General features: G+C 36.0%; 1 protein-coding gene across 3 annotated transcripts in view; it reads right to left on the bottom strand.

Moving 5' to 3' along the window:
• LOC124132604 (ras-GEF domain-containing family member 1B-like) overlaps positions 1-14,729 on the bottom strand; it is a 151,543-nt gene that overhangs the window by 76,580 nt on the left and 60,234 nt on the right. For all 3 annotated transcript variants that reach the window (XM_046496598.2, XM_046496601.2, XM_046496599.2), the window contains exon 4: positions 11,448-11,535. In XM_046496598.2, the coding sequence (XP_046352554.1) occupies positions 11,448-11,535 (88 nt within the window). The remainder of the gene's footprint in view (positions 1-11,447; positions 11,536-14,729) is intronic.

Consider the following 14,729-nt stretch of genomic DNA (forward strand, 5'->3'; position numbering starts at 1 on the left):
TGGCAGGCTTCATGCTCTGTGATCAGTTCTAGGAGTTTCCCTCCAAATTCTTTCTCCCTTGACTTGTAAATTCAGCATTCAAGCACGTGGAATGGTTGAGAACCACCACGGAGATCCAGGAGGTTGGCAAGGTCTTATTTGCCAGGAATGTTTGCCGAATGTGACTGAATCTATACATCAACATTGTCAATCACTTTTCGAGTTCCTTTCAATGTTGACATATTTAATTGTCTTAGACAGGTCAGCCTCCCTTCAACCAATCACAGACAAGGAATAACTTACGCAAGGTGTCAATCCCATGTGTGAATTTTCACACACACACGTTCTGGACACGACTTGTAAAAGTTGTATAATATCAAAACAAAATAAATATTTTGATTGGATTAAATTAATTTGACATGATTTCATTCAAAGCTTAACTGTTGAACTAGAACCAGTTGAGCAGTTCAGATCAATATTTTTTTCAGATTTAGAAGAAATAGCTTCTTTGAATCACTACAAGGAATATCCTGGGAATTTTATCACTAATTCCCAAGCAAATCAACACATTTATCAACTTCCAGAAAGGAAAAAAATGTTCATTTGAAAGAGAAAAAAACAATTTGTGTGGAAGGCTGTGCACAGAAAAGATAGTCTGGAATGTAGGCTCATTCCATTGCCCTTTCATCAGACAGATGTAGAGGGGAGTTGGTTCAATACTCTATACAGTACCATTTTCGACGTAATAAGCGCCCCGCTCTAATAAGCGCCCACGGCGATATTTGCTAATATATTGGCAAGTGAACAATCCCAATAAGTACCCCTTCCGATTGATCAATGTACACAAGATTTATTCGTGTATAATACGCACTCGCGTGTTATATGCACCCTTAATTATGGGCAATTAAACAGTATATAAACAGTTCAGGCCGTCAGCATAAACCACGAAATTAATCTTTCCACTCTGTTTTTTCCCACCAAAATAATATTCTAATAAGAGCCCACTATTTCTAATTTTGAGAGTGCCCTGGTCGCTTATTACGTCGAATATGGTATGTCAGTTATATTACGCAATGTCTGCTCGTGGGCAGTAAGCCTGAAGTAACGAAGGTTGTAGGTGTTTACCACTTCACTGAACCCAAGAGAATCAATATGGTGCTAACAAACCTAGAAACATAATCAGGAAAATCTTGGAGTTGAACCCACAATCATGCATAAGTTTCTGCATGCCTAAGGGAAGCAACTCTGCATAGCAAATTGGGGCGCCTTTGACAACCAATCCACAGATGTTTTACTTGTTTACATCGCCCATCCTGATTACCAGAATAACTGTAATTAATTCCTAATACAGGCCTTATAGATTGGTACAATTGTGAATTGAGGTTGCAGGGGTTGAGAATCTAAATATAATATAAAATTAAGATCGTTCAAATAAAGTTATGAGAAACAAATGATTTTTTGAATTGTTTGATAGGCATTTCTTTAAAGTTGACGGATGAAAAAGAAGACACAATTTATGAATAACAAATTCTTTATTTTACTGTTATGGCGACGTTTTGGTGTTGAGCCTTCTGTCGCTTGACAATGTTATAAGGATACATACCGCAATGTCGCCATTACAGTAAAATAGAGTTGTTATCCATAAATTGTGTCTACTTTGAAATAACTTAGGGTTTGAGGTTTTACTGACTGTCAACATACCGTACTTTGAATATCTTGAGTTGGTACTTGAATAGATCTTCTACTGTTTACACGTTTCTCTATCACAGTATTTCATGATATATACTCCTCAAAAGAAGTTAAGGATCACCTGATTCTCTTGTTATTATAGTAAATCCGTCATGCCATCAAAGATTAACTATACATGTAGCAATATGAAAGAATCAGGTGGTCCTTAACTTCTTTTGAGGAGTATAACTGTTTATGTTCATTGTGACTGCTATGATTGACTCACCAGGCCAGGTGAGCTAAATCTTTACATACCTTTCATCATTGAATGAATAAAAAACAAATTTTGAGGAAAGTCAGGTTTCAAATCCTTTTTCAAAATCAACTCATATCTGTATTTTGGTAATCACTATGACAAACAATTATCATACACATGATTCACTAAATGTTACCAGGAAACATCCTTCACCTGTAGTAAAAACTCAGGTGTGTGTTCCACCTTAACGATAATAGCTCTGGCAGGTACTTAGGTGATTTCAGGTGCAGCGTCGACAAAATTGACTCCACAAATTACCAGCTTTCTCTTCAAACAGATGGGAAGTGTTTGTTGTTTTCTGTTGTAATTACAAATAAAGATCAAGAAGGCATTGTAGATGTGCTGCTGCTTAAGGGGAGAATGAAAGTGATTTTGTTATATAATCTTCTATATTTCGCCTGAAGATGTGCTGTGATTGTAAAACTTATCTCTGTATACTAACATCCATCTCACTGCCTGAAGGTGGCAATGTATTATATCATAAACTTTATACGTTCTTTAAAATAACATGTTAAAATGAAAGCGCTGAAAAGACCTAATTTTCAATTTGACTACGGAGGTATCTTAGAATTGAATTCCATCTGTTATCTAATAAATCTTAATGTGTTGGATTACATTGAATTTATTTAGAAATGAATGAGTTATGTAAACAAAATTGACAAAATCATTTCCATAATCATAAGAAATATCTGCTAAAAGCAGATTCCATAGTACGTTTCCGACTATATCATAAGCATGTGTTTATGAATCACCATCAAATAGTGATGATACCAGGTGTTCAAAAAATGGAGAGCAAATCCTGCCACAAACACATGCAATGGCAATTCAATTGTTCACCTGAAAAAAACATGGCAACATATGGTCAAAGTCAAAACAGTGGCATCGGACATCGGACATCGGACATCGGACATCATTTTAGTCACTGATCCATCGAATTTGGAAATGTCCTCCACATGTCTACCCTAAAGCTTGTGGAAAGTGTTACTGAGGCCTTGAATGTTGTAACCCTATACCCTGTTATCTATATGTTTATGGTTTCATGAGTATAGCGAATATTGATAAAATATTCATAGATTTGTTGAAACGTTACTTGCATGATACGCCTTAATCTAGACTTACATCTAGTCTCTGAAATAAACATATCGTACAGAAAAAACAGTTGTTCAGTTATCTAAATAAAAATATAATAAAAGGGAGCCCAGTGACTCTCTTCATTTTCAGATGCTGCAGTAATCTAGACTTGCCAAACATTATAGACTTGCATAGGCTGTTTTTGATATATATTTGTATCAGGGTCTGTAAGACAGACTAGCCTTTATCTTAAAACCAGGTATCACACTAGTCAACAAACTGCCATAAAGATCGCTTACTTTTCTCTTTAAGAAAAATCTAGTTGACTCATTCAAGTGGTTAGGAACCGAATATTTGGGGGTGGGGTGGGGGAGGGGCTAGACATCTTCCAACAATGTCTTTTTTTTGTGGCAGACAATAACTTTTACTTTGACGATAAGAAGCATAATTATTTTTTTGAAGCATTTTCTAGGTCAAATACCATTTAAGCAGATTTATATAAAAATTGCTGCATTGCTCTAAGCTTAAGGAAAAGCTGCATTTATATTAAGGGCTGAAAATAATTTACAAGAGATTCATAGTATACTTAGTGAACATATATAATATACAGATGTCCGTCAGTATTAGTTTACTGTAGTTTAGTTTGTTCCTGGTGTGACTGTGTCCTATGTATTTTTATGACTCATCTCAATGGCTAATGAGTAATTACTAATGCACACATGGACATGACATGACATGACATGACATGACATGACATGACATCTGCTACTTATAAATATAGGAAATCTTTGACCACACAATATTTTAATTGCCATTTCAACAGATACACACAATTCAAGTTCAATATAAATAACTTAAATACAATATCACCAAAAACATCATTTCAAATTAAGGGATCCATCATTTCAAATTAAAGTATCTACAAAAACCAGTCAATAGGAAGGAGAATGGAATGGACTCTGAGCCAATAAGTGCCTATTTAAATTCTAAAAACATTAATTTGGTATGCATTCATTTCCTTTTTTGCCCATAAACAACAGATATCTTGAGATCAAAGACGCAAAGCTCCAACAAATCAGGCTTTTATAATGATTAACTCAAACTGAACCCACTTAAATAAAGTTAAACAATACAGGGCCGAAGATTTCAAGGCAGATATCTTTAAAGATATGCCCTTGTGCTGAAGAGAGATTGTCTGTTCACACATTCATACCCTATGACAAAATGTAAGTGAAATAGACAGGCTTTTCAATATCAAAGAGAAGATATGTACATTTTGGAATCCAATAAAAAAACATTGATTTATTAACTACAACATTTATGAGGATGGAGGATCTGACTCTGAAAAAAATTGATGTTTTGAAGATTATTGTTGGAGAGAAGCCAGTATTATATAAAAGTTCAATAAAAGTTAAGTAAAGAAAATATTGACTCTCACACAGTTCTTTGAGGCGACATGCTGGTTATTCAAAATGAAAATATGAGAGACTGACGTTGGCCCAAACTGAGGACAACAAGTTTATACATATCTGACAAAGTATTTTTGGGAACCTGATGTAAGTGCAAAACAAACATGGAGAGGAGCCACTACGTCTGTCACTTCTCCAAACAGACATGAAAATAAACGGATAATTTTGTATGTTTTCAGAAAGTTGCCGTACAAGTAAATTACGCCACACATATTTTGTTGTGTTTGAGGGGGGCAGGACTTGACTTCATTTTCTACCGACTCTGGAAACATTCCAGGTTTTGGTGCAAACAAGGGACTTTTTCCAATCTTCCTTATCTAAACTTAGAAAACAGGCAAAGAAAGTTGCTTAAATGAGTTTCCTTCAAGTTCAATGGCACAGAAACTGAAACTATTTGAATGTTTTTTTTCCAACAGGAAGATATTGCTCTGGTTGACCTCAGTCTGAATTTAATAATGCAACTTTCCTCATACAAAATGGGAAAACAATATATTTAATAAAAACATGATTTCATACAAAAAAGATAGCAAACTAGTCATATTTGATTTCTTTTTTAAAGTTTAAGAAAACCCTTAAGTCTGTAAAGGATGCAATAATACAAAATCTCCGAAGAAGACAGATATGGAAAGGGACTTAAAATGTCTTTTTCATTGCGGTGTTTATATTCTTCCTACCAAGCAAACTCAGATCATACTAAAAAGATAATACTTCCTTCTAATTCACACCAAGTGAAGATGAAACCCAGTCTAGTAAACTCAGGATATCACGAAGTCGTGTTAGTGAAAAGGTAGTGAAAACATTCCCAGTTCTATAAAAAACAAGCCATGGTAATTATTGCTCTACAGTATTGCTCATGAGAAAATTAGATAAACACTTGCCTATGACTTAATATTTAATAATATTTTCTTTATCAACTCCATGGGGATCATACAACCCAAGCTTCCTGTCAGGTGCTAGTAGGTTAACAGTCACATTACCATCTCATCCTACCGGGTACCCTTTCACTGATTGTATAGGAAAGGACTGTTATTGTAAACTTTAAGTTACACTGTAACCTTGTTAGTCTGGACTCTGTTAATCTGGAGTGCCCACGTTGCAGAAGATTAGTGCTTGAAATGCTGACATGTAGGACAGAGGGACTAAACTCTGAAACCATGATTGATGACAATTTGTTAATCCAGTCAGTTTAGTGGGAATATGTGTTTGGTTTAATGGGGGTTCACTCTAACATACATTGTTGAGATGATTATTGATGAAATAGCTAATTAAAGACAATAATAGAATTTTAAACTTACACGATTAAACATTTGATATGTTCTTGAATATGAAACATCAGATATCAAATAGTGAAACAAGGCTACAAGTTTTAGCTTGGTCATCATGGAACTGTTACGTAAGGGGGGTACGTGATCCATGACAGAATCAAGTGCCCATTTTCAGGAAATCATGTGCACGGTTCCGTCTGTCACATGCTTCATTTGAACGGGTAAACAAAATTTGGAATTTCCAAATACAATTTTCCGAAAATTTCGGATTTTGTTAATTGTTGTATCTATTTGTGATCCCCACATGACCAGACCACTTGACCTGGACCGTAGGAGGAGGAAATACTTAGGGCAACAAGAGATGGCGCGGGAGATGAAGCGGCCTACGTTGATGGAGTGGAGAGTCAGTGATTCATGCAGTACATAACGATGCAGTGCAGGATTTGATACTTTCATTCTACTACATCTACTTTCCTTTTGATTCTTGATCGACAAACATAATTAATGAACATGAACGCCATTTTGAATTAATGATTTGATTGTCATCCTCACCCACCTCACTAACAGTGTGCCTCACAATATTTTAATCTGCAACGAGCAAATGAAAATTCTATGTATGTACCCTCGCACATACAGATCTGAATTATTTTCTTTAAAAACTTCCAAGCAAGAACACAATACTTTGGCAAGTCTAGGTTTCTTCAGTTTCCGGAAGTGAAATTATTCCTTGGTGTTCCTATATTTTCTATATTTAAAAAAATTAAACCCAAAAATATATTTTCATTTCATATCATTTTCATTTCATTTTTTTCCTCTACCATAACAAATCATAACCTGATTGTATCTGGGATTTGAACACTGAAGCAGCGGGTCCTGGAATGGCTAAGGGACACAACTCTGCAGTGACTAGACCTTAGATCATTGGGACACTTGTGTACCCTGATTTTACATGAACCAAGGTGGAGGTGGTAGAGTTCATCACAGTGAAACAGGAGTACTTTCCCTTTCACTTTCTGTTGTGACTGGTACTCTGTTTGATAGGAACAGGCTTTGACCGTACACAACATATTGTGTACTATATGCATACAAATTGAGAATGGATGCAACTGATTTTCATAGCGAATCCAAGAGGATGTAAATGGCTGTTTGACTTTTTAAAGCTTGTCAAAATTGTATATTGAATGTTACATGTAACCACAGACCTATACAAGTCTGTGATGTAACTTGCACTTCCTATCTGGTAATAAATACACTAAAAGCTGTCACCAGTTGAATTTTGTCAAACATTGGAATCCACATCTACATGTATAATAGGCTTATGGATTCTGAGCATAGTCAGTGATATAATGTCAGCAATAATTTAGGAAATCAAGTGGAGTGAGCCCCACCCTGCCAGCCTGGGACCCATGCACCCGATGTTTATGTCTTGACCTTGACTAACAACTAGTCTCTGAAATAAACATATTTTACAGAAAGAAAACAATTGTTAATTCATAGTTATAAAATATAATAAAAAGGAGCTTAGAGACTTCATTTTCAGATACTGCAGTTATCTAGACTTGCCAAACATCCTAGACTTGCATGGGCTGTAATGGATATATTTGTTTCAGGGTCTGTATGACCTTTACCCTCAAAGTGAAAGTCCCCTTGGCACAGGTCAACCCTGCAGTAAGTTACAAGAGCTGAGAGGGGCTGATACCCTACCTTCCTATGCTAGACGTTTATATTCTTAAAGATGTAGAACATGTTGCGGCAATCTCTTCACATAAATGTATAAATAAAGTCATTCTGTGAATTCGTGATTAACATTTAGTCCCAGAAATAAAGTAATTTCATTTAATCATGTATATCTACAAAAAAAATGGAGCCCAGACCGATGCTTAATTGGAGGAGAGGCAATCCAGACCGTAGAATCATTCTAGACTTGAGTTGGATTCAATTTTAATATATTCCCTTGGGCCTGGGAGACAGATTATGGAATTTAAACATATGGACATATGTACATATTCTAATGTAAGGGAATACCTAGCCATCTGTAAAACATTTAGTCCCAGAAAGGCAACACTCATAATGTTTCAAATCAGTCCGCATTAGGGACATCCAGATCGTACATTGGTTTCTTTAACTAAAAACAGGTAAAAATACTGTACATTTAGTAATAGTAACAATATTACTGTTATCATGGACCCGTGAAGATGCGTGTTAGAATTGGTCTTCTGCAACCCATACTTGCCGTAAAAGGCGACTATGCTTGTCGTAAGCGCGACTAATGGGATCCGGTGGTCAGGCTCACCGACTTGGTTGATGCATGTCATCGATCCCAATTGCGTGGATCGATGCTCATGGTATTAATCACTGGATTGTCTGATTATTTACAGACCGCCATCATATAGCTGGAATATTGCTGAGTGCGGCGTTAGACAACAAACCAACCAACTATTATCATGACCATACATATGCACACAAGAATACAGGTTATTTTCCAGGCTCTCCAACAGCTGCCAGCAACACTAGTACTGGAATCAAGTTTAACATACACCAGCTGTGTAACTCACCTGAAACTAACACCCAGCTATATGAAACTTCTCATAAATTTCAGAAACCAGCTCATTAATGACATCACAATCCCTAAAATCTAATAAAACCCAGTAACGAAACAGTCACCACTAACAAATCAATCACAACTTTATTCTAAAGCTCCAGACTCCCATGTTCCGCACAGCTATTTCCTAACACATGCTAATTTCTACAACATCAAAACATCAACTGGGCTGATAAATGACAGGTTTCCATGTTAGAAAGCAGGCTTTTGTTGGGGCATCCATCAGCTGGCTGGGGTGGAATGGAGGGCACTGACAATAGATTGTATAATGGGTCAGGACTGTTGACCCTTTGTGGGAATTCCTGGGGCTTAATTTCTTCCCATGACCAGACAGTGAACAAGATTATGTCAACACTGCTGGGTCTCAAAGGGGAGCTATTCGAAACATGTTCGTTATTAAATATTTAAACATATGTGTACTATTTAAGGTGTGATGGATATGATCATTGATGATTTTTGTATCTTTATTTGATTAAACATAGGAGAGCTACTATGTATCGCTTTACAATGGCTTACATATTCTTTGTTCTCAGGCATGACTAAGATGTTTTTTGTCTTGAGGATGAGTTAATGAGTTTATCTTACTGATGCTTTGAACAGTATATTTCAGTGATATCAGGGTATGTTAGCTTAAAGTGGGATTGTCTAGAAAGCTTAAAGTGATGCAGTTCTAAGCAGTTACAGCTTTAAAAAAACAAGGAAGATAATTTGGGTGAATATGGGATGTAATCGTAAGATTCTGGCACTCCTAAGGGAAATAAAACCTAACAGCAACTACTTAGACGACTGGGCCACCATTGCCACTGTGTGATGGATGAGTGTACTCAATAGTTGAAAAATTAAATTTACCTCAGGGAAAACATTATGTTTGATTGAAGTTATATGCTTTTAACATATATTTATAACTATTTTTATTTCAAGATATTTATCTTAAAAATCAGTCCTCAGACCAAGAAAATCTGTGAAAGAATGAATTGATTTTGGTATATTGTCAGTCACATTTCAAAGCTGATCAACATTTAAATTTGATTTTTAAACTTTTTTGAATTGACATCCCTATGTCTGATAGGAATATTTGAATTGAAAAATATTTTCCTTCTCAAATGAGTTAAATTCAATTAAAAAAAATTACAGGGACAAATCAGCTTAAATAAAAAGTTAGCTATGTTAAAATTTAATTTGATACATTTGAATACATGTACCCGTGGCTTGGTTCACAGTCAACTAAATGATATAGGTAAAGGGAGATAACTCCTTCTTGATTTATCACTTGACTGCAATCTGTGACAGAAACTGCCATATCAACAGTAAATCTCCAACAATGGTCTGCCTGTTGATAACGACCCTTGGCTTACAAGTGCATGGGAAGAGTGACGTACCATTGTCCATGCTATGTGATGGATTTCAAAACCACATGCCTCAATAGTACCGATGAAAAAAAGAGAAGCCTTTACCGAGAAGATTGCAGGCGACAAGCATGCGTTGATGGGAACATTAGAGACGAGATAATTGGCCAGGGTACAAAGCCTGACTGCAATTTACCTTTTCCCCCTTGAAATGCATGTATTCCACTTGTCAATATCGGCCATATGTGAAAATAATAGTCAGCTGGGAAATGTACAAGAAAAGTAAGGTGCGTCTATTTCACAATAGGATAAAGAAAGGGGATTGTTAATAGGGTAGATGTATGTCGTGGGGGTTTTGTGATGGCATGTTGGATACAGAAGGGAAAAATTGATGCTAATGGACCGTATCAGTGCTTTTGTATTTTTTCTTAGGAAATAGGAATTATATTTTCTTTTCATACACTTAATGCTTAAGTTCTATGCCTTAAATCTTATCTTACCTTAAGAAAGTTAATAACCCAGAAAAGCTTTATGATCTTAAATCATGACAATCTAGACTGGGACACTATCGATGGCAATTATCTATAATTACTGGGACACTCCTTCTTTAAGTGATCGACAACATAAATAACAAAAATAACCGGATTTTCTTCAAGACAATGTCTCCATCCTTTAACACACCTACGTTTTACACTGTAACAAGGTATGACGAGCCTCCAGTGCAGGATACAGGACGAAGGAGGGGATACAGATAAGAAACACAAGAATTTTGAGGCACAAATTCTTGGATAACAAACTATGCATTCAAAGTTTGCCACGTACACATTACTGAGGTTGTAATGAAAACGTATACATGTACATTTAACCAATATATTCTTTCAGTAAATTTGGCTATAACCATATTTTGTTTTAACTAGGCATCACTGGTTATGACTTATATCCAACTTTTATGTAGCTTGGACATGACTTGTTTGTAACTTGTACGAGAATTCAATTCCCGAGGGTGAAATCAAGACGATGCATTTTGTTGTTTGTAACTTGTCTGTAACTTGTAACATATCGTGTACATGTATGTGGATGATATGCCTTAGGAGGTGAGGTGAGGTGAAATGAGGTTTAACGTCGCGTCCAAGATTATTGTACTTATATAGCGACGTGCATGTACATGTGTGTGTGTGTGTGTGTGTGGCTGCTTGTACTAGTCCGGACTGATGCCGATTTATAGTGCTAGCTCACTGAGATACCATGCCGCAGTATACTGACTCCAAGCCGACCAGTCCTTGTTTTAGCCCCTTAATGCCAAGCGCCAGACAGGGTAACAACAAGTGCCATCTTTAAACGTCTTTTGGTATGACGCGGTCGAGGATCGAACCCCGGACCTTCCGCTCTACCACTAGACCACGGAGGCGGTCTATATATATACGCCTTAGGAGAAAATTTAACATTGAATGGATATGGTAAAATAAACTTTGTAATGTGTGTAACTTGTGCATTACGGATTGTCATATGTAACCAGTATGCACAAAAACAGTTGCTATGCAAAAGGATTGTGTTTTGACGAAAAAGGTATTTATGGTTAACATCAATAAATGAATCCAGTGCTTATTATACTTTATACATGAAGTAATATGAATCCATAACTATTAGTACATTTCTGTTGCACATTTGACACACCAACTGTCACTCCAACAGACACACCTTGCATTCTGAAAACTGACAAGAAACACTCACCCTCTTGATCTGATTGGTCCGTCGCAGGGCGCCCATAGCTGCCACCTTGTACTCCTCTTCCAGCTGATCATACTGCTGCTGAATACGACTGAAATGTACAACATCTTTATACACCAGCTGATCATACTGCTGCTGAATACGACTGAAATGTACAACATCTTTATACACCAGCTGATCATACTGCTGCTGAATACGACTGAAATGTACAACATCTTTATACATCAGCTGATCATACTGCTGCTGAATGCGACTGAAATGTACAACATCTTTATACATCAGCTGATCATACTGCTGCTGAATACGACTGAAATGTACAACATCTTTATACACCAGCTGATCATACTGCTGCTGAATACGACTGAAATGTACAACATCTTTATACACCAGCTGATCATATTGCTGCTGAATATGACTGAAATGTACATCTTTATACATAAGCTGATCATATTGCTGCTGAATACGACTGAAATGTACAACATCTTTATACATCAGCTGATCATATTGCTGCTGAATACGACTGAAATGTACAACATCTTTATACATCAGCTGATCATACTGCTGCTGAATACGACTGAAATGTACAACATCTTTATACACCAGCTGATCATATTGCTGCTGAATATGACTGAAATGTACATCTTTATACATAAGCTGATCATATTGCTGCTGAATACGACTGAAATGTACAACATCTTTATACATCAGCTGATCATATTGCTGCTGAATACAACTGAAATGTACAACATCTTTATACATCAGCTGATCATATTGCTGCTGAATACGACTGAAATGTACAACATCTTTATACATCAGCTGATCATATTGCTGCTGAATACAACTGAAATGTACAACATCTTTATACATCAGCTGATCATATTGCTGCTGAATACGACTGAAATGTACAACATCTTTATACATCAGCTGATCATATTGCTGCTGAATACAACTGAAATGTACAACATCTTTATACATCAGCTGATCATATTGCTGCTGAATACGACTGAAATGTACAACATCTTTATACATCAGCTGATCATATTGCTGCTGAATACAACTGAAATGTACAACATCTTTATACATCAGCTGATCATATTGCTGCTGAATACGACTATAATATACAACATCTTTATACATCAGCAGATCATACTGCTGTTAAATACGACTGAAATGTACAACATCTTTTTATATCAGCTGATCATACTGAGAACTGACTGGGATGTCTCTCTTAACATGTTTATCTCTTAGCATGTCTCTTCCTTAGTATGTCTCTCTTGGCATGTCTATCTCTTAGCATGTTTCTCTTGACATGTTTATCTCTTAGTATGTCTCTCTCTTAGAATGTTTATCTCCTTGCATGTCTCTCATGGCATGTTTATCTCTTAGCATGTTTCTCTTGGCATGATTATCTCTTGGCATGTTTATCTCTTATCACATGTCTCTCTCTTCTTAGCATGTCTCTCTCTTATCACATATATCTCCTTACAGGTCTTTCTTGGCATGTTTATCTCTTAGCACATCTCTTTCTTAGCATGTTTATCTCTTAGTATGTCTCTCTATTAGCATGTTTATGTCTTAGCATGTCTCTCTCTTGGCATGTTTATCTCTTATCATGTCTATCTCTTAGCATGTCTTTCTCTTAGCATGTCTTTCTCTTAGCATGTTAAGTTCTGAGCATGTCTATTGCTTAGCATGTTTATCTATTTGCATGTCTATCGCTGAGCATTTAAAAAAAAAATGATATAAATTCCTTTTGCAGAGTTTTAAAGCAAGCTGAATAAGGACATACATTTATACAACAACATGACTGTGAGATCCTGTGGTAACCATGGCAACTAAAGTCCCAGATATTCATCATTGAAATTATTGATGGGATAAAAATACTAACATTTATCTTCCAATGTGATGTGAAAGGAATGTCTTGAAAAAAAATGAAACCCTTATGATTGATTCTTCATCCAGGATTTCAAAAATATTTGAATGAACAGTCTGAAAGCAGTTATTGCTTTTCAATCAATCTGATGGCCATGAATAAAATAACTGCGATAAAAAAAATCCAACTTCATCGGAGAGTGGTCTCAAAATGTTTAAAACTTAAAATACAACAGTGGGAAAAACTTTCCAGGGGTTGTTCGTATTTGGAACAGGGTTAAATGATCATTTTTCAAATGTGAATCTCTTGTGAATGACAGCCTTGTGACGTGGATATTGTCTTGTACAAGAAATCGATCTCAATACTTGAGATGCATCATGCTCATGTGCATCTTCAAGGCTATGACATTTATCGTGTCATAAATTCAGCTGTCAGATTTTGACATTTTGGTGTTGCGGGCCTTAGTTAACCACTAATATGCTAACGACTGAGTGGACGAAGATAACAAAATATACATATTCTTTTTTTTTCTTACCCATTTTGTTGACTTGTTTTCAAAATTGCAAAATGAAAAAAATACAACTGAATTATTTCTAGATCTGTTGTTGGTTTACCAAAAATAACAGCCAAGAAGGAATATTATTATTGAATGAATTGAGTGAGTGAGTGAGTATGGTTTTACGCCGCTTTTAGCAATATTCCAGCAATATCACAGTGGGGGACACCAGAAATGGGCTTCACACATTGTACCCATGTTGAGAATCGAACCCGGGTCTTCGGCTTGACGAGCGAACGCTTTAACAACTAGGCTACCCGACCGCCCAAATGATGAATGAGTTGAGTTTAACACTTATTTGAATTAAATTACTGACAACTTACAGTGTGATGCCAAAGTAATGCAGGATATTAACCATTTAGGTGAAATTGAATAGCATGTGTATAGTGCTGGCAGATGAAGGACAATAATCAGGGTTAATCTGGGATTCAAACCATGATCAGCAGATCCATGCAAACTAAGGAAGGCAACTCTACTCAGAGAATCCCATCACCTTAGATCCCAGGACATGTTTTCATAAATATTACTGAAATAAATCTGTTGCAGAAATGCAAGAAATATTCTCTTTGAAGTGAATGAAAAGCATTAAAGGGCAAGTTCACACGGATATGAACCAATTTTTCTTGTACTTTTTCGACATTAAAAGTGTTAACATAGAAGTGTCATAGACAAAAATATAAAAACATCATATTTAATTAACATATTTTTTGCATTAAAACGATTTATATTTTTCACATTTACCAAGTGTTCTATTTCCATAACAAAAACACCATGGCTTATGCCCCTTGCAATATGACGTCATTGGTGCCAATTGATAAACATTATGACGTCATCATGCTTTGTTAGAGCCGCTTCA

This window comes from Haliotis rufescens, unplaced genomic scaffold (genome assembly GCF_023055435.1).
Source record: "Haliotis rufescens isolate VD_foot unplaced genomic scaffold, xgHalRufe1.0.p SCAF_11, whole genome shotgun sequence".
Classification (NCBI taxonomy): domain Eukaryota; kingdom Metazoa; phylum Mollusca; class Gastropoda; order Lepetellida; family Haliotidae; genus Haliotis; species Haliotis rufescens.